This window comes from Thamnophis sirtalis, unplaced genomic scaffold (assembly GCF_051295495.1).
Source record: "Thamnophis sirtalis isolate CommonGarterSnake01/CBP01778 unplaced genomic scaffold, rThaSir2_p1.2 scaffold_4, whole genome shotgun sequence".
Classification (NCBI taxonomy): domain Eukaryota; kingdom Metazoa; phylum Chordata; class Lepidosauria; order Squamata; family Natricidae; genus Thamnophis; species Thamnophis sirtalis.
The window spans coordinates 54,599,652-54,623,711 of record NW_028261384.1 but is presented as its reverse complement, the minus strand read 5'-3'; the positions used below and the strand labels follow the sequence as shown (position 1 = coordinate 54,623,711).

Here is a 24,060-nt window from a genome sequence, read left to right as displayed (position 1 = left end):
ACCAACTAAATTGGACAATTTTTTAAAAAAATCTTTGGAGACAATAGTGGCTCGATTTATATGACAAGGCAAGAAAGCACGAATTAAAGCCCAAATATTGCAAAAACGTAGAGAACTGGGAGGCTTCGGAGTACCCAACTGGGAAGCATATTATAATGCAGCAATTATGACATGGGTGAAGGATTGGGTGATGTTGAGTAGAAGGCGCCTATTGGCTATAGAGGGACATGACCTCCCTCAGGGATGGCATGCCTCCCTCTGGCAAGAAAGAGACACCCCCCATAGGTACTTCGTGGGACATTATATTCGGAAGATTTTGATGGGGGTCTGGGAAAAGATGAGGAAAAAATACTATCTTAGGGTTCCGTGCTGGTTGGCACCATTAGAGGCCTTAATGCATCCCAGTGTATTTAATTGGACAAGAAACATAACATATAAAGATATCATGACAGAAGATGGCAACATGAAAACAAAGATGGAATTAGAGCAGCAGGGCAAGAATTTGGAATGGTGGGAATATTTACAGGTTAGAAACAGGTTTAAAAGTGATAAGGTACGTTTTGGGATCTACCCAAACCCTCAGGGGCTAGATAAGATTTTGTTTGGTGGAGACAAGAAAATGTTATCGAAGATTTACCAATTTTTGACCTGCCAAGATGCTAATGTAGAGATGGACAAAAGCCTTCTAATAGCATGGGAGAGAAACCTTGGCTATGTAATTGAAATGGGCAAATGGTGGGATCTATGGAGTAAGACCATTAAACTTACAATATCTACAGCATTCAAAGAAAACATATACAAGATGGTTTATAGGTGGCACTTCCTCCCAACGAGGTTAGCCAAAATGTTTCCTGGGTTATCTCCACTGTATTGGAAATGTGGAAGAAAGGATGGCACATTCTACCATATTTGGTGGTCCTGTACTGAGGCCACAAAATACTGGAAAAGGATTAAAAAATGGCTAAAAGAGGTTACCGGGGCAAGCATGGAATGGAGACCCGAGAACCTTCTACTAAGCATTAAACCAGAAAACATAAGCAATTCAATATGGCATTTGAGCCTACATATAATTGTGGCCGCAAGAATAACTTATGCACAATTTTGGAAATCCACTACCATACCGTCGGAAGATGCTATAATTAAAAAGATCTATGAATGTGCAGAAATGGACAGAATGATGGGTTGGCTGAGGGACAAAGGAGAAACGGAACATTACCTTAGCTGGAACTTACGGTATATGTAGGCGACAAGGAGAACAGCAGGGACTTAAAACGGGGAAAGTTAAAAGTGAACATGGGTATTGTAATAGATCCCTGAATTTTGTAATGAGAAGATGTGGCTTAGAGACCTAACAATGAGGAAGGAAAAAAAAAAGTTGGGCTGTGAATGACTATTTGTATGTTTTACTCTTAAAAATGTATAACTAATAAAGATTATTTTTAAAAAAATCATACTAGGAAACAATCAATATAAATCATAAACTGACAGTATAGAAAAATAAAATACTAGAAACTATTATGCTATTTTAAATTTGCTTTGCATTAATTCACACATACCTTTATACAATTTTTGGCTGAATATGTGAGTTAACTGAAATCATTGGGTAACAATCAGTGTAGGACTTCATTCAGTGGAATTTAATTCAGTCAGCAGGATTTTCCTTCTTTTCTATATTTACCTGTATACCCTTGGCCTATTTAGGTTTCTCAACCTGAAGTGGGTATGTCAGATCCTACAAGTTGAGAATCAATTCCTCCAATATTCCTGTTCCAGGACTGGGTGGTTAATCATATCATTGTGCGATAGCTCTGTCAATCATGTTCCGTTTATAATGGCAATATACTGTAGATATGCATATCTTAGTGTCTTTAAATGAACTTAATCATATAGTTTAATTTACAGATTAAATTAGTGCTAGGGCAAAGCAGCTCCAACAGAATATTCCAGCTATACTTGGAAAAGGTTAATTTCACATTAGTTACTGGTTGCTATTTTCAAACATCAGTTAATGCAGAAACAAAAACTCTAAATGACCTTTTTCATTGGCTTTTTATTTGTGGCATGGAGATGAAATGGTGTGAAAACATAGTTAATAAAAACATAGTCTAGGGCTCTGGAGTGAAGTGTAAATTGTTATATGTTTCTATTGCAAATTCATAGGTTATATTTTTCTTCTAAAGTTTTTTTTTACTAATTTCCCCTTGTCCTATAAATAATATTGTTTTGTTTTGTTTTCAGTTGCAAGATTTTCTTTCATAGGCTTCCTGAATGTAATTAATACTTAGGCACTGACAATGGCATATTACATATTTCAATAAGTAAAAAAAAATGCTTTACATGTCATTGGAACTGCAGTCCTGACTTTTCTTCATAGGAAATAAGGCCCATTGAATATAGTAGAATATATAACTTTGCACTGTCAATACTATAAAAATATTTATTGGGACCGTATTTTTATTTTCATATTACTAAAGTTATTAGACAACCCAAATGTATAACTAGCAGAAAAACTCTTGATGCTATAATTCAGATTGCCTTTTCAGAGTTCTCAGGTAGGATTATCAGTTATCTTAACAGGCAAAGTAGGACACTGACAATTGGAAAGAAAGGATGGGGGTGGGCAAAAAAAACATACTATTTGAGATTCATGACAAAAATTACAGGGAAAAGATACAAAAGAAGTACTGGCTTACATGTATATGAAATTATTTTTTTCAGCATCAAAGACTGGTTTTTCAATTGCAAGGATTGGTTGATTAGGAAGCAAAGCCTTCAGCATGCATCTGATTAATGTCTTGTCAATTTCAGGCAGCAGTGCAAACCAAAAGAGTACTAATCAACTAATTAAAGTCACAGAGAAAGCTTGTTAATGTTCCATCAACATTTATTGGGAAAATACTGGGCAGCAGAGATATACCTTGTTGTTAGATACTCAACAAACCAAACACTATTTGATTTTAAGGCTATGCCTGTCAGATGAAGAACATGAGGACAAAAAGAAGGACATTATTTTAGTGAGCCTTGGTGGCGCAGTGGTTAGAGTGCAGTACTGCAGCTTACTTCTGCTACCTGCCAGCTGCCTGCAATTTAGCAGTTCAAATCTCACCAGGCTCAAGGTTGACTCAGCCTTCCATCCTTCTGAGGTGAGTAAAATGAGGACCAAGATTGTTGGGGGCAATAAACTGACTCTGTAAACTACTTAGAGAGAACTGAAAAGCACTGTAAAGGGTATATAAGTCTAAGTGCTATTGCTATTTTGCCAGATGGCTGATCATTCTAGTTTCAGGCCAAAGACAGCTATTGTATTGGTTTCTACAATCTCTTGAACTTCTGCAGATGCAAATCACTGAGTGAGAGCCATCACATTCTGTTTCACACTCTGATATTCCTTCTTGATCAGTTATAAATTCAACCTACTTTATTCATGGCTATGGATAGAAAACAGTCCTGAAGGGAGGACATAAAACTGTTGCAAACCCCGATTGTATTTGTTTGCTCTTCTCTATGTCAGAATATGTGACAATAAATATAAATTCATTCCTAATCTAATCTGTACTAGAATATATAGTAGAAGCTAATGTGAGTTGTTAACTAGAGAAATTGATGGTTGCTATAGTTGCTACACAGTTTGTCCTCTCCCTCCTAAACTACCTACCAGAACTGTTCCTTGAATCCTTGAGATTCTCCCATCCAGGTCATGATTGTCCCAAAGATGCTTTTTCAAGAGGCAATTAGACTTTCTGTTTTTTCTTTGAAGATCTTTCGCTTCTCATCCAAGAAATTTTTGCAGCTCTGGCTGGATGGTTTTTCTTGAGTCTAGGTCTGTTATTAGAATGATTTTTATCCTCTATAATTTCTCATTTTTTAAATAAAGTTTTTTAACTGAAATTACATTAAAAATAAATTTCTCCTTTAGTTAGATTGTTAAAGGGTTTTAAATTTCAAATTTGTTTTAAGTGACTTTAAAAAACCCTAATTACTGACTCTCTTGATTGACAGGTTGACCGGACAGAAGTCATAAAAACTTGCATAAACCCTGTTTTCTCAAAGCTATTCACAGTGGACTTTTATTTTGAAGAAGTGCAGAGGCTACGATTTGAAGTCCATGATATCAGCAGCAATCACAATGGGCTGAAAGAAGCAGATTTCCTTGGTGGCATGGAATGTACTCTGGGACAGGTAAAGTATTTGTGGTTTTGTTGACTGATTTTATTTTTTGCTGCCCTCATTTACTTCAGTTACTGCCAGGAGTCTTTGCTGACTTTAGCACTAAACAAGCCAAAGACTAAATATACTATCAATAAATATCAATAACTGTGGTTTTCATGAAATATCCAAAAGAGATAAAGATTTGACAAATGAGCTGAATGAGTGGTGTTATGTATTGTATATAGTGTATAGTTGTCAATTGAAGTCTTCATTCTGGTCACCTGTTGGAGTGGAAAATACTCGCTCCTGATTGGTTGTTGGGCTGAGCAGTTTCCTATAAAAGGAGCTGTGTCAGCCAGGGAGTTAAGTTGCCTCACAGGCAGTATTGAATAAAGAGCTTTTAGAAATCACTCTGGACTTGCCTCTATTCTTCGCCCAGAACTTAACAAGTGGGATATTGTAACATGATGATGAATAGGATATGGTACCACGATAAAATAACATTGACAGATGGGATAATTGAAGAAATGTCTGGCTATATTGTGTAATATGTAATACCTTCAACATCATGTATAGTTAACAAAAAAAAATCTGATGAAATACAAGTTAGTACCTCCAAGGCACCTACACTAGAAGCAACAAAAGATTTTACAGGTTTTTAAGACAATCCATAAGCATTGACAATGAAGAAGAGAAATGTAATATTACTAAGAATCGACACAAATAGAATGTTAGAAGAAGAAGAAGAAGAAGAAGAAGAAGAAGAAGAAGAAGAAGAAGAAGAAGAAGAAGAAGAAGAAAGAGACACTAGTACCTCTCAAAATTTTAATGAAGAAGAGAAAATGAATGATGTTAATTTATTGTACATCACTGCTTGGCCAAATTCCAGACAACTTGAGAGTTAATCTGGTTAAGAAGGGAAGATAAATTCTTCAGAGAAAAGAATGGCCTTTTCTCTATCACTGAGAAAGATAAAATAGCAAAGGTGGAGTTGATCCTTGGCAGCTTTTTTTTTCTGTGAATTTTTTTTATTTTTATTTTCATACAAGTAATCACAAGTGTACCATTACATCTTAACCAGCATTATTTTGTATTATCCAATATTATATCAATTTCTCTTACCATTGACAGACAGCAACTATTATTTGCTCTTCTGCTTTCCATACACCATATTATATATTATATAAATGGTTATTCAACCTCCTCTCCCTTTCTTCCTCCCTATTTCCTTTCTTCCCTCTACCATCCCTCTCTTCTCTACTTCACATTCCTCTCTCCTCTTTCCACACCTCCTCTCTCTCCTACACCTTTCCTCCTTTCTGCTTCCCTTTCTCCTAACCCCTCTCTCCCTCCTTTTCTCTCCCTTTCTCTCTTCCATTCTCTTCACTTAGCATATCTTTTGGGCAAAGTGTGAGCCAGTTCAAGTTTCCAGCTATCCCCATAATAATATTACATAGTTAAACATCATTAAGCACCCAGAATTTTTAAAACTCCTATTGTAGTCTCAGTTATTTATCCACATTAGGAGTATTTTCAAATTTCCCCTCCATTTTTCCCATATATATTTTCTCATTTAGTACTTAACCAAATATTCATTTCTCATTCATCTGTTAGTGCCTATCAAGTAATATATTATCCTCATTCAAATATGTTAACTTACATTTAATTGTCTTTTAATTAAAATTCTTGCTATTCAATACTTATTAAAATCAATTTAACTGCCAAATGGAAGGACAGGCAGCATACACCTCACATATTCTCCACCTAAAAAGGTCTACATGTACATATCTTCATAAATACCAACATTTCAAATATATTAACTTATATTTGATTATCTTTTAATTGAAATCCTTACTATTCAAAACCAATTTACAAATAATATATACATATTCTCCACATATAAAATTCTGCATATTCAATTAAACACAATTATTCATGTTAATATAATTTTTGTGTGTGTGTGTGTGTGTGTGTGTGTGTATCCCTTCTTCCTTTCTCCTATCAAATTTTTGTTCTTTCCTTATCTTTTCTAGTCAGCCTTTTATCCCAATCTCTAAGCTTCTTCTTTTTCTTTCTACTATTTATGTATCCTTCCTTCCAGATCTTTTTCATCACTCTTTGCTGTGCCTTTCAGTATGCCTTCATCAAAGTTTTCTTTTGTCTCCTTACCTTATTTCCCCTTTTTCTTTTATTATTTTGCTTTTTTCTTGTGGTATGTTACCTTCCTTTTTTCTTCTCTATATCTGTCTGATGATTTCCCTTCTCTTCTTCTTTACTCCCTTTCCATTCTTTGTTGGGACACACTCCCCCTTTTCCATTTTTCCTGTGCCACTGTCAAACCCAGTGAAATCATTTGTCTGTTTTTTATCTTCCTTTCCTTCTATTACTTTTTCTATACTTCCGCTTTCATTTGCTCCTTCTTCCATGCTTATTTCTTGTTTTTCCTTAATATCTAGCTTATTATCTCTATTTAACTTTAGTAATTCACACATATTTTTATAATCTTACATATTTCTTCAAATTCCCAACTCTCCATAATGCCCTGTTTGCAATTTACAATTTTTCCCTTTTAAAGTACACCTCAGTTCATTACAATTTAAAGTTTACAATTTCTTCTTATTTTCCAATTAAAATGTTATTTTCCACTTCAAATTCAGCTCCAGTAAAAAAGAAAATTCCCCTTTTCTTCTACAGGTGTGGAGGAATAAAACCAAACAGCCTACATAAAACAAACCCTCCTTAAAAATTATCACCGCTCCACTTCATGTCAAGGTTGGATGTTTAAGTTTCGTTTTCTTTGTTTCCACAAAGTAACACTTCCTTCCTTCCAGTAGATGGCTCCACTCCTCAGTTATTTCTTTTTCTTTTAGTTTTTATTAAAGGAAAACACACACACACAAATATCTTTCATTACATCTTGTAGAAAGCGTATCCATTGGTTACAGGTATATTTCGTGTGTTTCTTCCACAATTGCATATATTTCATTCACTTTAAATTGTACATTTTAGAATTTATATATTTTACTATCACTATACCACCATTTTCATTTAGTAGAGTTTTAAGGACACAGCCACCTACTGGCGTTGTTAAAAAGATATCTAACATTCCCTCTCCTCCGCCCCCCCAAACTCACAAATTAACGCTTCTGTCCATTTTACTTTTACAGTGGATCACACCTGCTTGTATCATTGAATATTATCAATTAACATTTCTTTGTTATTATTGTAGTTAGCTAAAGATTTTTTTTTTCACCTCTCCTCTCCACAGGCTCGAAAGAGATTTACTTTTATAACCATCTCTAAACAGAAACTTATTAATAAGTATTAACAAAATAACATTTTAAGGTCTAAAACAGTCTAAAAGATATTGACATTTCTAGTTAATAATCACCAAAAGTATGCATTAACATTTCCTTATTATTATTATAGTTAAAAGAAAAAAGAAAAACCCAATTGTTTACTGTTTATAACATGTCTCCTCTCTTCTGGTCCAAATTATATATACCTTCATAGCAAGATCTAAACAAAAATATATAACGTTTATAAGTCTTTTCACCAAATCTCAATTTACAATTTGTGGCCCAGTTATTTATCGTAATTAAGGTTATCGTTTCATTATTAATATCATAGTAAATTATATGTTAATGAATAAACATTCAATGATAATCTTAAACAGTCTAGCAAATACAAAATACTAAAATCCCTACTTATTAATCATCAAAAGTTAGTTGATTATTATCATTGACTAGCATTATCAACCAGTGTCTTTCCAGTAGCAAAATGGTCCTTTCTCTTTCACCAGCAGTTGGGTCAATTCTCTTTTTGGCACCTTTTCAGAGTTTAAAACTTCTCTCCGCACTTTGTAGCTTGAAGGATCTCTCATGTAGTTTCATTGCCCTTGAGTTGTTATTAATGTAGGCTTAACTTTGGTTGTCAAACTTATTTCTGGATGGGTTTGTCTTCTTAATTCCATCTTTTTCGCTCTCTCTTTTTCTCCTGCAGCTTGGATTTTGGGAAAAAGCTCCAAGTTGTCAAAGTCATTTTTCCAGCTTCCCTTCTTTTCGCTTTCACTCACATTTACTCCATTAATGGGTTCATCTAGCATCTTGTCTTTGTTTTCTGTATTTTCATTCTCTTCTTTAATCTCTGGGGCTCCAACCCCCTCCTCTTTTACTGTGATACCCATAGACCCATTTCTTATCAAATCTCTCAAGTCCTTCTGATATGTTTTGGAGTCCAGCCAGGATGTTTTGGATTAGTAAGTTTTCTTCATCTGAATATTGATCCATTTTTCAAAATGTAAAGGAGTATAAAGAAAAAGAAAAAAAGAAGAAGGGATCTGCCACACTAGCCCGTGAATAGTTTTTGAGGGATATATCTATATTTATTTTAAATGTTAAGCACAAGTTCTTTTGTGGTTTTCAAAATAGAAGGGTTCTTGTCTTTTTCTTTTCTTTTGCTTCTCTTGCCAAAATATTTTCCAAAAGCATCTGCAAAATGCTGTTCATGCCCTTGAGTCTTTATCAGGTTTTATAAACAAGAGTCCAAACCCTTCCGTTGCAAAGTCAGTGAAGCCAAATAGAGAAGAACAAAGGATAAATTGTTTTAAAAAAACTTCAGGCTTAGGCTTCCAAATGGCAGATTCGATTATTATTTTTTATGCTTTTTCCTTAAGTATCTTTAATATGATTTTATAACCAATAGAAGGAGAAATTTGTTAAAGTAAGAAAAAAATTTAGTTCAAGCCAAAAGAAAAAAGTTAAGGTAGTAAAAAAAAAATAGAGGAAAAAAGATCAGTCCTTAAACTTCAAGCGGAGAAACAAGAAATGTTGCAATCACTTCAATCCACAAAACATCATTACAAGCAGGAATAACAAACTTTCTAAGGCAGTCCAATAGGGATTAAATTCACCGCTTTGTTCTTGCTTAGAGGACTACATTTTTTTTTAAAAAAAGAGTTTCTTAGGACAATCTTGAGAAAGAAAAAAACCTCACCAGATGGAACGCTTTCACTTCTTCTCTTCCTTTGGGAGCCATCTCCGACTATGTCAGCCTGGGGGCTGCCTGTTTGCTGCTGGTTAGAAGCGCTACCCTTGGGTCAATCAGGGACTTTGTGATGTCCCTGCGACCAGCAAGGTTTTTTCTTCCCAGTCACAGTCTCTTCGGAACAGTTTAGGTCCTGCTGGACCGTCCAAGGGCAAAAGTGTCATTGGCGGACTTGGACTGTCGAGTCCGCACGATGTTCCATCATGACGTTGGCTCCTCCTCCCCGCTCCTCAGTTATTTCAATCCAGTATATTTCAAAAGTACACTTTTTAAATTTTAAATCCAAAAATAAGAATAATAACTGGAGAGAAACAAAACTTCTTGCCAGATTTTCCTTTTCTTGTTTTCCACCTCCAAATGATTTGAATAAACACATTGAAACAGAGCAAGTCCACCACTGTTTCCCCCCCCCCATTCTTTCTGTGACATCCCTTGACATCTTAGTAGTTTCAGAAATACTTATAAAATTGAGAAAAACTGTTGATAATTGGGATAGTTTATTCAAAACTAAATTACTTTACTAGGTTATCTATTTGTCTGATGTGAAGTTTTGGAAAAAGTTAATCAGACACAAGGATACAGTATTTGCAAATAGCAGAATTGGCCTCAAACAATATGCAGTGAAACTCTAAGCTTTGAAATTATTCCTTGGTGCCCACAAATTGTGGAGAAGGCCATTTATTATCAAATTATAACATGTAAGAAAATGGAAATTAATGTAAAAAAAATTAAATTTTAATCAAGAGGACAGGAGAAAGTGTAGAAAATGCTAGTCATAAGATGCCAAAAAAAAAAATCAAGAGCACAATGCCTGAATGCCTTGCCAGTTTCACCTATTGCTAGGCACTTATTCTAAAGAAATGTATCGAATAATGACAGTGTTCACTATGATTCACCATTCATTTTTGCTATTAAAAAAACCTAGTGGATGTTATCAAATGTAATAGTAATTTATAACACATTTTCCTATGAAGATATTTTAGAGAAACATTTTCATCTTTGGAGTCATTTAAATGATTCTATGACTCTAGAATCTATGCCAAAGAAACAAAGACATGTACAGTATTGTAATTTCAGGAATTCATTATAAAATGTGTTTTATAATGAACCGTAAAGCCTACAAACTTGAAATGTGACATGTATATTCCTCTTGGCTTCTAGGTGCTTGCTTAGATAGGATTTTTCGAAATAACCATCAAATAATTTATTATAATATTATTTCTTATATTATTATTAACATACTCTGATGCTCAGGAGTTCTACTCCTCCCTCTCCACCTGAAAAGTTCTCTGTTCAAACTGACACTTGGATGTGGTGGTTGTCCATGTGTTGTTAAATTCTATCTCCTACCATCTGTTATTATGGATTGTGAAGTGCTGGAAATTGTGGCTCAGAATTATTTGGAGGACTTTAGGTTGCCAATCCATATACGTGTGTCTTGCAATCCCTCACACTGTTGTTCCCTACATGTAAAATATAGAAGCTCATGTCATTTTGAATAGGCTTATTTAATTATCTAGAGAGTCAATTTGTATAGTGGTAAAGATACCATGGTAGGAAAAGTAGACTGTGAATTCTAGTCCTTCCTTGGGAACAAAGCTGGGTGATGTTTTAGTCCTAGGAAAAAGGCAGTTTCAAACCACTTCTGAAAAATCTTGCCAAAAAAGTTTCAGGGACTTGCACATTGTGGCTGATAATCAGTTACAGAATTTTTAAAAATCTATTTATCTACCTGCTATCTTTTGCTTTTGCATCATGGCATCTGGCCCTCTCAATTCCTGGCAAATAGATGGGGAAGAAATGGAGATAGTGACAGATTTATTTTCCTGGGTGCCAAGACCAAGAAATTAAAAGTCGCTTACTCCTGGGGAGGAAAGCTGTGACAAATCTGAACAGCATACTGAAAAGCAGAGACATCACCCTGGTTTTTCCAGTTGCAATATATGGCTATGAAAGTTGGACTGATCACCAAAGAATTGAGGCCTTTGAACTATGGTGCTAGAGAAGATTCCTGCAAGTCCCTTGGACTGGAGGCAATCAAATCAGTCAGTCCTAGAAGAGATCAACTCTGTTTAGAAGGCCAGATCCTGAAAGTGAAACTTAAATACTTTGGCCACCTAATTGTCAGGGTTCCAAATAGCATCCAAAAATAAACCAGAGTCCAAGGGAAAGTATTGCTCAAAGTTCCAATTTATTAAGAGAGCCATGTTGGCACATCTGGGAAAACCCAAATCTGGGTTTGCTTGGGGGACAGTTTCCGAGATCTTTTTAGGATTTCAAGATTTTTATGGTCAGTCCAGACCTCGAATGGCACATTCCCCCCCTCTAGGAAATGTCTCCAGGTGAGTAGTGCCCATTGGACCACATAGGCTTCTTTCTCCCAAATGGCCCACCTCTTTTCCATGGCAGTGAGTTTTTTGGAGACATAATTGCATGGCAAGAATTGTCCCTCTTTGTTCTGCAACAGCACTGCTGCTACAGCCACATCACTGGCATCTGACTGGATTATAAATTGCCGTTCTGGGTCAGGGTTTTGCAGAATGGGCTCTTTGGCAAATAGCCATTTTAATTTTTCCAATGCTTTTTGATAGTCTATTATCCACCCAATAGGTTGGTTTGGCTTTGTCAGGGATAGCCTGTTTTTAACAGTTCAGTCAAGGGCAGAGCGACTTCTGCAAAAGGTGGAATGAATTGCTGATAGAAGTTAGGAAATCCCAGGAAACTTTATAGCTGTTTGCGAGTGCATGGGGGTTGCCAGTCTAACATCGCTTTCATTTTCCCTGGGTCCATTTCTATCCCCTCGCTGGAAATACAATAGCCAAAGTAATCCAGTGAGGTCTTGTGGAATTCACACTTTGATAGTTTAGCATAGAGTTTGGCAGCTAGAAGTTTTTCCTGGACCTGCCAAACCAGCTTTATGTGTTCTTCTAGGGCAGTGATGGCAAACCTTTTTTGGCTCATGTGCCATAAGGGTGGGGAGTGCAGGGGAGTCATGCACGGATGTGCCACACCCATAATGCAACGCACGACACACACCCCCAGTGTTCATGCGTGCATGAGAGGCGCTCTCCCCCATTTTTTGCATGCTTTTTTTCGCCCTCCCCCGGCTCCAGAGGCTTTATAGGAGCCTGGGGAGGGAGAAAATAGCCTCCCCACCAGAGGCCCTCCGGAGGCTTCAGGGACCTAATAAAGGTGGTCTTCCATTCATCTCCCTCCCTGATGCATATGCGGTAAAACTTCTTTCTCAAGTCCAGTTTGGTGAACACTTTGCCTTTATCCAAGTGGTTCAACATGTCCTTCATGAAAGGGAGAGGTAGGTGTTTTGTATGCCTCAAACCACCTATCTTTCTTCTCTTTGAAGAGCATGGGGGCTGTTACTTCTAAATTGGCTGGCTGGATAAAGCCCCACTTCAAATTGGCATCAATGTATTTCCTTAATTCCACCATCTCTTTAGGAGTCATTGAGTACATTTTAAGCTTCAGTAGTTTTGCCCAAGGCACAAACTCTATTGCGCAATCGGTGGGTCAGTGAGAGGGGAGATAATTGCATCTTCCTCACTGAAAATACCCTCTAAGTCCCGGTACTCTTTAGGTATCTTCTTGCTCCTAGGTGGGGTATCTTGGCCCGGAGCTGCAGGTTCTGGCGGCTTTGTCTCCTCTGGGATCATAGCTTCTAGGAGCTAGTCCTACTTTGCAGTTGGCAGTAGTCCTTTGTCAATGACTAGCTTCCTCTGACCACTTTCTCAGGAGATCGTAGGGCCCCACTTCTCAATCCACGCAAGTCCCAATATGATTGAGTCTGTCATTTTGGGGGTGGCTATGAACCTGAGGAGTTCTCAGTGATGGTTCATCTCCAGCTGGACAAGCTCAGTTACCACCGAGGCTTGGGCCCCGCCAATTAGCATCCCGTCGACTTGTTCAAAGCTGATGGGGGTTTAAGAAGGCCCATATGTATACCCAGCTGCTTGACTATGTGGGGGTTGATCAGGTATTGTGTGCAAACAGTATCTATGATGGCTTTCACTTCACCTTGGACCCCCGTTTCTGGTCCTAATAATCGGACTCTAAGAGAAAAAGGGCAGACAGGCTTCCAGAACATTGGGTCATCCCCAAGGTTTCCGTCATCCACCTATGATAAGGCCTCGTCGGTTGACCCTTCATTCTCTTCTGGAGAAAGGGGTTGCCACCTGTTTAACAAATCCCAACTTTTCCCTTCTCTCATGGGGTTCCCCCTCCTACTCTGCTTCTGGCAAAGGACCCTCAATCTTGCAGACATTTGGTGGGGGAGGATGCCCCTCTCAGCAGATCCCCATAGCCTTCCCTCTGCTTCACTGTGCACCCTTGTGCGAACCCTCCATTTTGGCAGCTGATTCCTAGCCCACTCCACTCTGGCAGGTCAATGCGGAGGAGGGGCAGGCATGGGGGAAAACCTCCCTCCTCCGCTTCCTGTTCCCCAGGTTCTGACATAGGCGGGTTCAACTGGCTAGGTTTTCCAAGGAGTTTTCCAGCTCGCCTTACAGGCAGAATGGGCACTTCTCCTGGCCTCAAGGGAATCCACCGACCAAGTTAGTGTTTTGGCTGTGGTTCCCTTCAGGTTTCAAGGAGAGCTGCCTGCACGCCTGGAAGCTGTGTTACTTCTGATGTCTGAGCAGCTTTGGGGCGAATGGCTGCACTAAGCCCAAATCCCTGTGGCTCTTGTCACTTCATTCTCTAAAGGATCCTGTAAGTGGTGGCTGCAGTGGCTGGGGAATGGGGGCCTCCAGCAAACCACTCCAGCTGTTGGCCCACTACATCCGCCAGCAGTTGTATTTGCCCCAGTGACAGCTGTTGGAGAGACATGAAAGCCCACAGCAATCCAAGCCCAGTGCAGCTGGCTACGTAGGCACCTCCCCACTGCATTATCCATGGCAGCCATGGTGGGTACAGGAGACAGTGCTTCATTCCACTGGGGTCCCACAGGAGACGTCATCGACCCCAGGGTGAGCTTTAAAGGATCGGATGCCTTCAACTCATCTAGATTGAATGGGAACCCATCAACTCTTTGACTGGCCCTGGCCATTGGTGAGTCTCCCTCCGGTTGCTCTGGGCTTTCCCTTGCTGGGCTCGGATCGTCGGGTGCTGGCTGCATGAGTCTCAGCCAAGTGCCTGCTGACAATCCAGCCTGCCAGAGGATACCCATGGGAAATGTCCTGCCCACCTAGGCAGTTTTCACAGCATCCGTTCGACCTTTTCCCATGCTCTGTCTTCCCTGAGTCTTTACCCCACCCGGTTTTGGGTTGGCATTGGGGCTCAGGACCCCAGACAGTACCCCAGGATTCAGGGGAGCTGATAATTTATTTCAGTGAAGATACAGGTTAATATCAGGGTTCCAAATAGTATCCAAAAATAAATCACAGTCCAAGGCAAAATATTGCTCAAAGTTCCAATTTATTAAGAGAGCCATGTTGGCACATCTGGGAAAACCTGAATCTGAAAGCTTCCAGGTTTTCCCCACTTAGTTGAAAGTTCAAGATCTTGCCCCACACGCACAAGTCCATCACACGGTCCAACCTTCCACTGCCATGCTGGCAGTTCCACCCATCCAGTTCTAGTCAGGTGCAGAGTTGCAGAGACAAAGGAAGACCTTGGCTTTCTAGAAAGAATTTTGTTTTGGCTACACAGTGAGTAACTCTGTACAATCCCCTCTCTCATTTTCCCACAATAGAAAATGGCATAGTAGAATAATACAAAGTGCAGCAGGCCAAAGATCCAAAAGAAAGCTGCAGGCCTGACAGTAATGAGAAAGAAGGACCCATTGGAGAAGAGCCTAATGCTGGGAAAGAGAATGAGGTGACTGTATGGAGTCATGGAAGCAGTAGGTATGAGCTTAAATGGACTCCAGAGGTTGGTAGAGGACAGAAAGACCTGGAGGAGCGTTGTCCATGGGCTTGCTATGGATCGGACATGCCTTTGCAATTAAGAACAACAATCTTTTGCTTTACTTGAAATTCGGTAAATATGGAATTCTATCAAAATTTCCCTCAGGCTGCTGTACTTTATCAAACCAATATGTGCAAATCAACGTGTGTATACATTGATAGATGCAATTTAACTTTCTAAGAATCAGTTTTTCCTATCATTGCAGAAAAAACATTGAAGCTGAATGTATTGGCAGTCAGGTGGCTTTCAAGAAAATTATTTATTCAGCCATATCAGAATTCTGTCATGGACCTAATCTTTGAGCATCCATTTTTGATGGCTTCTGAATTTCATCGGCCAGTTGCTTCTGATGTGTACTCCTTAGTTGCAATATGCTTTCTTACAAAGTAGTAAGCTGATAAGGAATTTTTACACCTATGAATAAGCCATAAACATAATGTATAATTGATGGAAGTTTCCCAAAGTGATTACTTTGGTAGCATAATTTAGCATGCATATTCAAAGAGCAGTTTAATGCCACCATAAATTGATTTCCTCTCAATTACATGTAATGTTCTACAATCAGTAATTATTAATTACTCTTAAAGGAATTGAATTGCCAAATGCATCTATTTTACCTTCCATTTGATAACTGGGATACCACAGAAGAGGTATTTCTCTCCTGAAATTGTTTGCTGCGGTAACATTGCACAATTGCCCATTAAAGGAATTAACAATATAGTGATCAAAATAAGTCCAGCTGTTCTATTTATGAAAAACTCCTTGTATGGAAGTAGATATTTCAGCATACTAAGCTCCACCAGAAATCTTCTAATGTATTTTATTGACAGAATTGTCAATAATTCTTTTATTGTATTATTTAGTCCCTTTTTATTCTTGTCTCTCTAGGAAGTTGCTCAAATTGGCTAAAATAATGTTTGGTTTTTTCCTTCAAGCAACACAGTGATGTAGGTAGATAGAATTAGTTAGCTTATACTGCAGCTTGTCCAAGCTCATACATCTTAATGATATTATTTGCAAAGTGTTGGCTTTGGGCTAAGACAGCGAGACTTGGATTCAAATCTTCAATTGATCACAAACCTGAGGCAATTGCTGATATTGCAATACCACTGTTATTTAACATTAAACATTTAATGTTATTTATATTATCACTGGTAATTTTGGCTCATTTTTGATAGCTGCATCCATGTAGTTTTCTTGGCAGTATTACAGAAGTAATTTTTTAGCCTTTAGTAACCTTTTTAGATTTTCCTGGGCCTGGCATATTAACTTTTTTTTTCCCTAATCAGGACAAAAGATTTGGTTTCCAAGCTAAGGTGAGGAGAATTTGCTGCTGCCACCTGCTGGAGCAAATTTAAATATACACTATATTAAATTAAGTCAGATTATGGGAGAAAAATGAAAGTTCTGACATATATAGCATAGTTGAATCACTTCTTGAGACCTGAATTAGAGGCAGCCCACTAAAAACAAGAGGGAGTTGTATCATTTGTTACATACATTGTGTAAAGCTGATGTAGTTGTATTTAAAAAATCTCTCCTGTTTTTTTCCCCAAGAGAATTATCTTCTTTTTTCCTGTAACGAATAGCAAAAAACAGCATTCTTTTCAGAACTAAAATGTTAAATAGATTATTTTTAATGAATTTTTAAAGCAAATAAGAACACTTTTGTTGATCCTGCATTTAATCTTCATCTTCCATTTGTGGATAAAAAACCTTTGCTTTCCAACTCTCTTTCTTTCCTCTGCTATACTAGCGGTTGTTGATACTGATTTACTGCAAAGTTATGAGGAAATAAAACAGGTGTAGGTCATATTTTCTCTGGGAAATTAAGTGAGCATATGACAGATAACTGGAAACTCAGAGAATGACTGGTCTGTAGATCTTTTAGCCATATTATAGACGGAAGTTCCAAAGAGTAATAGTGATGTCTAAGCAAAAATAAAATAACTAAAATGGGCTCCTCTCTGGCTACATCAGAAATCTGGAATTTGTTGTTTCCTTTCTTGTGTAATTCATTTACTGATCCATAAGTTAAAGTATTTAACATAGAAATTTTTCACCAATTATTTTGGACTATTGCACTTTTGTGGCTTAATTTTTACTGTTCTTCATAATTTTGGAGCATATTTTAAAATTAAGTGGCATAACCTTTTTCATTTAGTTTCATATTAATTATTTGGGAACTGCTTGCATATATCATCTAGACATAAACTGTAGCTTGTTTGATCAAGTTTCCTTTTTTATTATTATATACAGATTGTTTCTCAGAGAAAACTCTCAAAATCTTTATTGAAGCATGGCAACACAGCAGGGAAATCTTCCATAACGGTAGGTCTATCTGTAGTAATTTTCATCTTGAGTGGAAAAAAAGTAATTCATATTTAGCTTTGTTAAGGTGACCAGATTTTAACATTGGTAAAGAGGGACACCATTGACTGGTGTGTGTGTGTGTGTGTGTGGTGTGTGTGTGTGTGTGTGTGTGTGTGTGTTCTTGATTAAAAATATTTTTAAAAATCGGGATTTTTTAAAAATGCTGCGGGACGTGGGACAAATTGTTCAAAAGTGGGACTATCCCGCCAAAAGCGGGACATCTGGTCACCTTAATTTAGATGCCCCTCAAAGGCAAAACTCAGGGGGATGAATTCTACAGGGGGAGGAGTAAAGGGGGGAACTTGAGGGGCAGCCCAAAGCACTGTCTGTCTAAATTTGCATCAGGCAAGCAGTAACATTTTCATAGACCATGATCAGAGGAGCAGCTGATCCTATGGAGAGACTCCTCCTGCATTCAGTTCCAGGCCTACAAGTGGAAGTACCCCTTCCTTCCTTCCTCCTTTCACCTTCCTTCCTTCCCTCTCTCCCTTTCCTCCTTCTAGCCTTCCTCCCTTTCCATTCTTTCTCCTTCCTTCCTTCCTCTTGCCTTCTGTCTTTCTGCTCTTTAGATCTCTCTTCCCCTTCTCTTCCTTCCTCCTTTCACCTTTCCTCCTTCCTCCCTTTCTTCTTCCTTCCTTCATTCCTCTTGCTTATCTACCTTCACCTTATCTGTCTTCTGCTCTTTCCCTCTCTTCCTTCCTTTCTCCTTTCATCCTCTCTTCTTTCCTCACTCACTCCCTTCCTCCTTTACTCTTCCTTCCTCCTTCCATTCTTTCAGCTTCATTTCTTTTGCCTATCTTTTGCCTGTCTTTCTGCTCTTTCCAGCTCTCTCTTCCCCTTCGTTTCTATTCCTTCCTCCTTCCATCCTTTCAACTTCCCTCCTTCCTATTTCTTCCTTCTTCCTTCCTTCTGCCTATATACCTTCACCTTCTCTGTCTTTCTGCTCTTTCCCTGTCTTCCCCTTTCCTCCCTCCCTTCATTCTTTCCTTTCTAGTTCCATCTTTTCTTCTTTCCTCCCTCCCTCCCTTTTTCTTTCTTCCTTCCTTCCTCCTTCCTCTTGCCTATCAACTTCATCCTGTCTTTCTGCTCTTTCCCTCTCTTCCCCTTCTCTTCCTACCTCCTTCCTTCTTTTCTCCCTCCCTTCCTCTTTTTCTTCCTTCCTTTCTTCTTCCATCTTCCTCCTTCTCCTTCCTCCTTCTTCCTTCTATTCTTTCTCCTTCCTTCCATCTTTTCCCCTTCCTTCTTCTTCCCCCCTTCCCGTCTTCTTTTCGTTCCCCCCTCCCTCCTTCCTTCCTCTCCTTCCCACTCTCTTCTTGGGAGTGGACAAAACCCAAGGGCTAATGGGGTCGGGGGGCAGCAGAGACCAAATAAAGTCAGAAGATCTTATTAAAACTTTCCTATTTGTTGGATCACATTGCTGCGAACTTATAAACCAAATCAGGGGAACATTTTGCAACCGATGGTGCTGCAAGGAAAATGGGGAGGGAGGCGGCCCTGCCATTTCCCCAGTTTTGCAAGGAATGAGAAATGGTGCTTTAATCCGAAGCAAAGGACGACTGCAATTGGAACCGCAGACAGGGAAAGAAAGAAAGAAAGATCCCTGTAGCACAAAACTCACCTTTGCATGGTTGTGAGAACACAGGTAAAACAAAAAAGAAAAAGCACAGCATCCCTCTGCCCTCTGAATGGGACTCAGCATGATTCCGATTTGAATACGAGCACACAGAGCCGGGTGGGGAGATAAGCACCTTCATTTGCATTCTATGAGACCATGATGCTTTGCGAGGAACAATCCCCCGGACTCACCGTGACTTTTTGCAGATTTTTCCTTTCGTGCTTAAAAAAAAAATCAGGACTTTTTTAAAATGCTGCAGGACGTGGGACAAATTGTTCAAAAGCGAGAATGTCCCACCAAAAGTGGGATATCTGGTCACCTTAAGCTTTGTCCATCTTTGCTGAATTTTAAATGCAAATCCTTTGTTGGCATATGTACATTATTTTCCAAAGCCTGACAATGATAAAACATAGCATGTGTATAAAAATATTTGTCAACTTATTAAATGTATTATCTGCTCTTCACAAAATATACCCACATTTGACTAGTTTACAGGCAGAAAAGTAAATTACTAGCTTTATATACTGAAAACAGTATAGCCAATTACCAAAAACTTCAATTGTTATTCAAAATATCCAGAAGGCACTAGGATAGGGGTGTATGGCCGGGGATGGGCATGGCCATGGTGGGCGTTTGACACAGTCTCAAGATGCATTTTTCCCTTCCTTTCTCTTCTTTCTTTCTACAGTTCTTTACTGTAACCATTTTCCTATCTCTTACACCAAATATTACTGGCAAACATTTATTACTTATTCTTCATACACTAAACTTTTTATTTCTAAATCTATACCCCATTGTTTAATAGTAAATTGCTTTTCCAGGCAGAAAAGCTATTTATACTATTGTATTTTTATTATTCAACTAATAATAAAAAAATGCAATAGCATAAATAACATGATAATACAAGATCTAACAACCCAGGTAAATTTCTAGGATAGTAAATAGAAATGGTTGTCAATTATAGATTGTTGATTGTAGATTAAATGGATGTACAATATGTAAAATCTGGCATTGAACTGTAGTATTAACATAGGATGTTTGTTTGCTATCCAGATCAGGCACTTACTTGAGGCCACATAATTGTAATCCAGTCCAATCCAGTCCTCCTACAGTACTCTGCTGGCCAAAAACAGGCCGTGCGGAGGCCCCACGCAGCCTATTTTGGCTAGCAGAGGCACAACGAGCTGGTGCTTTGATATTTATAGGCACATTTAACCACCTCATGGGCTGGATTTGGCCTAAGGGCCTTGGTTTGACACCCCTGCCCTAGGGTATATATTCCTTCTATTTCAAATCAGCAATTGTTGGCTTTAAGTATAGAACAATTGCATAATGTTTGCTGTCCTCTTAACCCAAACCATTTTCCTTTTAAAATCTAATTTTATCTCACCACATGTAATTCTTTGTGAAACTTCCACTTCTCAGTCTTATTTTTACAACATTGAAATCTGAAAAGCATTACTAAAATATGTACTTTTAAATTAAATGTTACTGGTGATATCTCAGGGAACTATTTTCATTAGTTTCCCATTACATAAGCAATAGAATAACCAATAATATAATATTATTATGTAGTCATAAATACAACATTTTAAATTGGAATGGGATTTAAAATTGTTGTGAGGGATCTATAATCTAATTAAGTGAGCCCCATGACAGGAAATATAAACAGAATTAGCTTGTATCACCTCAGCAGTAAGCTTGGAACAGCAGTTTTGTTTAGGATTAATCAAATGCTCAGCAATATTTGTCTGAAAAATATAATGAAAATATTTGAGATCAGAAACCAAACTGGTGTTCCTCAGTGGGTATGCCCACCAGTGGTGGTGGTGGGCAGTGATCAACATTTGAATTTTTGCAAATGCAGCATCATAATCCCAAGTCCCTGCCCCCTTACTCCATGAAGTGAAAATAACTCCATGAAGTGGAGTTATTTTAAAAGCCTGCCCTACCATGTTGTTGATATTGACTCGTCTGAACAGACCATGCAAAATGCTTTTATGTTTTGGAAAAGATGTTCAACAAGCCAACAGGCATGGTTTGTTGTAATGCAGTCCAGTAGAGGGTTAAATTATCATATCAGAAGATTCCTGATTGACAAAGGCTTCCATTAACTTTAAGAAAATAAAAACATGTCCACACAATACCAACACCTTTTTTAATACCTGTGCAACCCTTCTCTTAGTATGTGGTATGTATTGTATGTCTGTGAGCGAATGATCCCACTTTCTTTTAAATTAGTGTAATCCCTATTTTTTTATTATATTGTTGTACTTTTAATCTATCGTGGGGTATGCATGAGGCGAATGCCTGTTTGGTACGCATGAGGGGATTGAGAGGGCGGCCCGGAGCCCCCTCCACTGAGTGCAGAAGCAGAAGTGGATGGGGGCCCGGCTCCACCTCTCAACCCAGAGTGTTTGGCTTGAATAGCCTGCCGAGGAGAACGGAGGCCTTGGAGGATAGAGGGGGGGTCTGTGGACGCAGGGGTGGGCCGGAGCATTACGGTCATGACTGGGAGGGGCAGGTACGGCAGGAGCTTCAGGGCTAGCCATTACCAGGGAAGGAGGGTTCGCTATGTCACAGCGATCCCTCCTTCCGACCCTGTTAGCTCCACTCCAGGACCAGTTGGTGAGAGTTGTCAGGGCCCTGGTCTCAGGCTGCTGTTGCTAAATGCCAGGTCTGTGGTTCACAAAGCTCCCCTCGTCCGGGACCTAATATTAGATGAGGGGGCAGACCTGGCATGTATTACTGAAACCTGGCTGGGCCAGGAGGGAGGAGTCCCGCTCACTGAAATGTGCCCAGAAGGGTTTCAGGTGCTCCATCAGCCACAACATCAGAAAAGGGGTGGGGGAGTGGCAGCCATCATCTGAAGGTCATTAGTTCCTCGTAGGATCCCTGCTCTGGAGCTTGTCGGGTGTGAGTCCCTGTTGGTGAAGTTGGACCTTGGGGGTCAAGTGGGTTTGTTGCTAACGTACCTACCTCCCAACAGCGTTACAACAGCCCTCCCTGTGCTCCTTGAGTCAGTAGCTGACCTGGCAATTGAGTTCCCCAGGCTTATAGTGCTGGGGGATTTCAATCTGCCTTCTCTCGGCGAACGCTCTGATGGGGCACAGGAGTTCATGGCTTCCATGACAGCCATGGACTTGACCCAGGTAATTCGGGGTCTGACTCATATAGCAGGTCACATGCTTGACCTCGTATTTCTCTCGGAGCAGTGGAGACGTGATCTAGATTTGAAGGGCATTAAGGTCTGATCACTTCCTACTGAGGCTTGACTTTCGGAAACCAATCCCCCACTGTAGGGAGGGGGAACCGACTAGGTGGTTCCGGCCCAGGCGCCTGATGGACCCTATGGGATTTCAGACGGTGCTTGGTGAGATACCTGACTCTCTCGTCCACAGTCCGGCAGAGTCCTTGGTCGCTGCTTGGAATACAGCGGCGGCGGAGGCTCTAAACTGGATTGCGCCTTTACGGCCTCTCCGCAGCAGTGGATCCAGGAGGGCTCCTTGGTTCACTGAGGAACTCTGGGAGATGAAGCGCCAAAAGAGACGCCTAGAGCGACGTTGGAGGGCCAGTAACTCTGAATCCGACCAAACACAATTAAGAGCCTTTATTAGGACTTATCTAGTGGCAATACTGGTGGCAAAATGTGTGCATTTTCCGCTCTTATTGCATCCGCAGAATTGTGCCCAGCCACCCTGTTTAGAATAGCCTGATCCCTCTTGAAAGGGAGGCATGCAGACGACCCTTTAGAGGGCAGAGCTGAGGAATTTGTCCAGTTTTCTGTCGGATAAAACCGCTCGGATTTGGTCGGACCTGGCTCCACATGGACGGTACCAGCCGAGGTGCCGGGGGAAGGTCTTGATCCGATTTTATGGAGCGCGTTTCATCTTGTCGCTCCTGAGGAAGTGGACAAGGCCATGGGAGTGGTGAGTGCCTCCACCTGTATACTGGACCCGTGCCCCTCCTGGCTGGTTTCAACCAGCAGGGAGGTGACACGTGGCTGGCTCCAGAGGATTATTAACACCTCTCTTCGGGATGGATCCTTCCCGCACCCCCTAAAGGATGCGGTGGTGAGACCCCTCCTGAAGAAACCTTCCCTGGACCCAGCCATTTTGAACAACTATCGTCCAGTCTCCAACCTCCCTTTTGTAGGGAAGGTTGTTGAGAAGGTGGTGGCCTTTCAACTCCGATGGACCTTGGATGAAACAGATTATCTGGATCCCTTTCTGTCAGGTTTCAGGCCTGGTTACGGCATGGAAGCTGCTTTGGTCGTGCTGATCGATGATCTCTAGCGAGCCAGGGATAGAGGACATTCATCTATCCTAGTGCTTCTTGACCTCTCAGCGGCCTTCGATACCATCGACCATGGTATACTTCTGTGACGGTTGTGAGAGGTGGGGGTGGGAGGGACCATTCTGCAGTGGTTCTCCTCCTACCTCTTGGACAGGTCGCAGTCAGTGTTGGTTGAGGACAGAGATCGACCCCTAGGCCCCTCAAATATGGGGTCCCGCAGGGCTCGGTCCTGTCCCCCTCCTATTTAACATCTACATGAAGCCACTGGGTGGGATCATACGCCGGCATGGGATTAAATACCACCAATACGCGGATGATACTAAACTGTATCTGTCCGCCCGGTGCCAACTCAGCGAAGCAGGAGAAGTGATGTGCCAGTGCCTGGAGGCTGTCAGGGTCTGGATGGGAGCGAACAAGCTTGCACTCAATCCGGACAAGACTGAGTGGCTATTGATGCTCCCTCCCAAGGATGGTCCAGACATTCCATCTCTTAGCCTGGGGGGTGAAATTATACGCCCCTCAGAGAGGGTCCGCAATTTAGGGGTCCTCCTGGATCTGCAGCTAACATTAGAACATCATCTGTCGGATGTGACCAGGGGGGCCTTTGCCCAGGTTCGCCTGGTGCACCAGTTGCGACCCTATCTGGACCAGGAGGCCCTTTG

The 24,060-nt window shown here is 40.0% G+C and overlaps 1 protein-coding gene across 5 annotated transcripts in view; it reads left to right on the top strand.

The window, feature by feature from the left end:
* Positions 1 to 24,060, top strand: part of CPNE4 (copine 4) — a 369,631-nt gene that overhangs the window by 209,657 nt on the left and 135,914 nt on the right. For all 5 annotated transcript variants that reach the window (XM_087712948.1, XM_087712945.1, XM_087712946.1 and 2 more), the window contains exons 3-4: positions 4,000 to 4,179; positions 17,374 to 17,445. In XM_087712948.1, the coding sequence (XP_087569074.1) occupies positions 4,000 to 4,179; positions 17,374 to 17,445 (252 nt within the window). The remainder of the gene's footprint in view (positions 1 to 3,999; positions 4,180 to 17,373; positions 17,446 to 24,060) is intronic.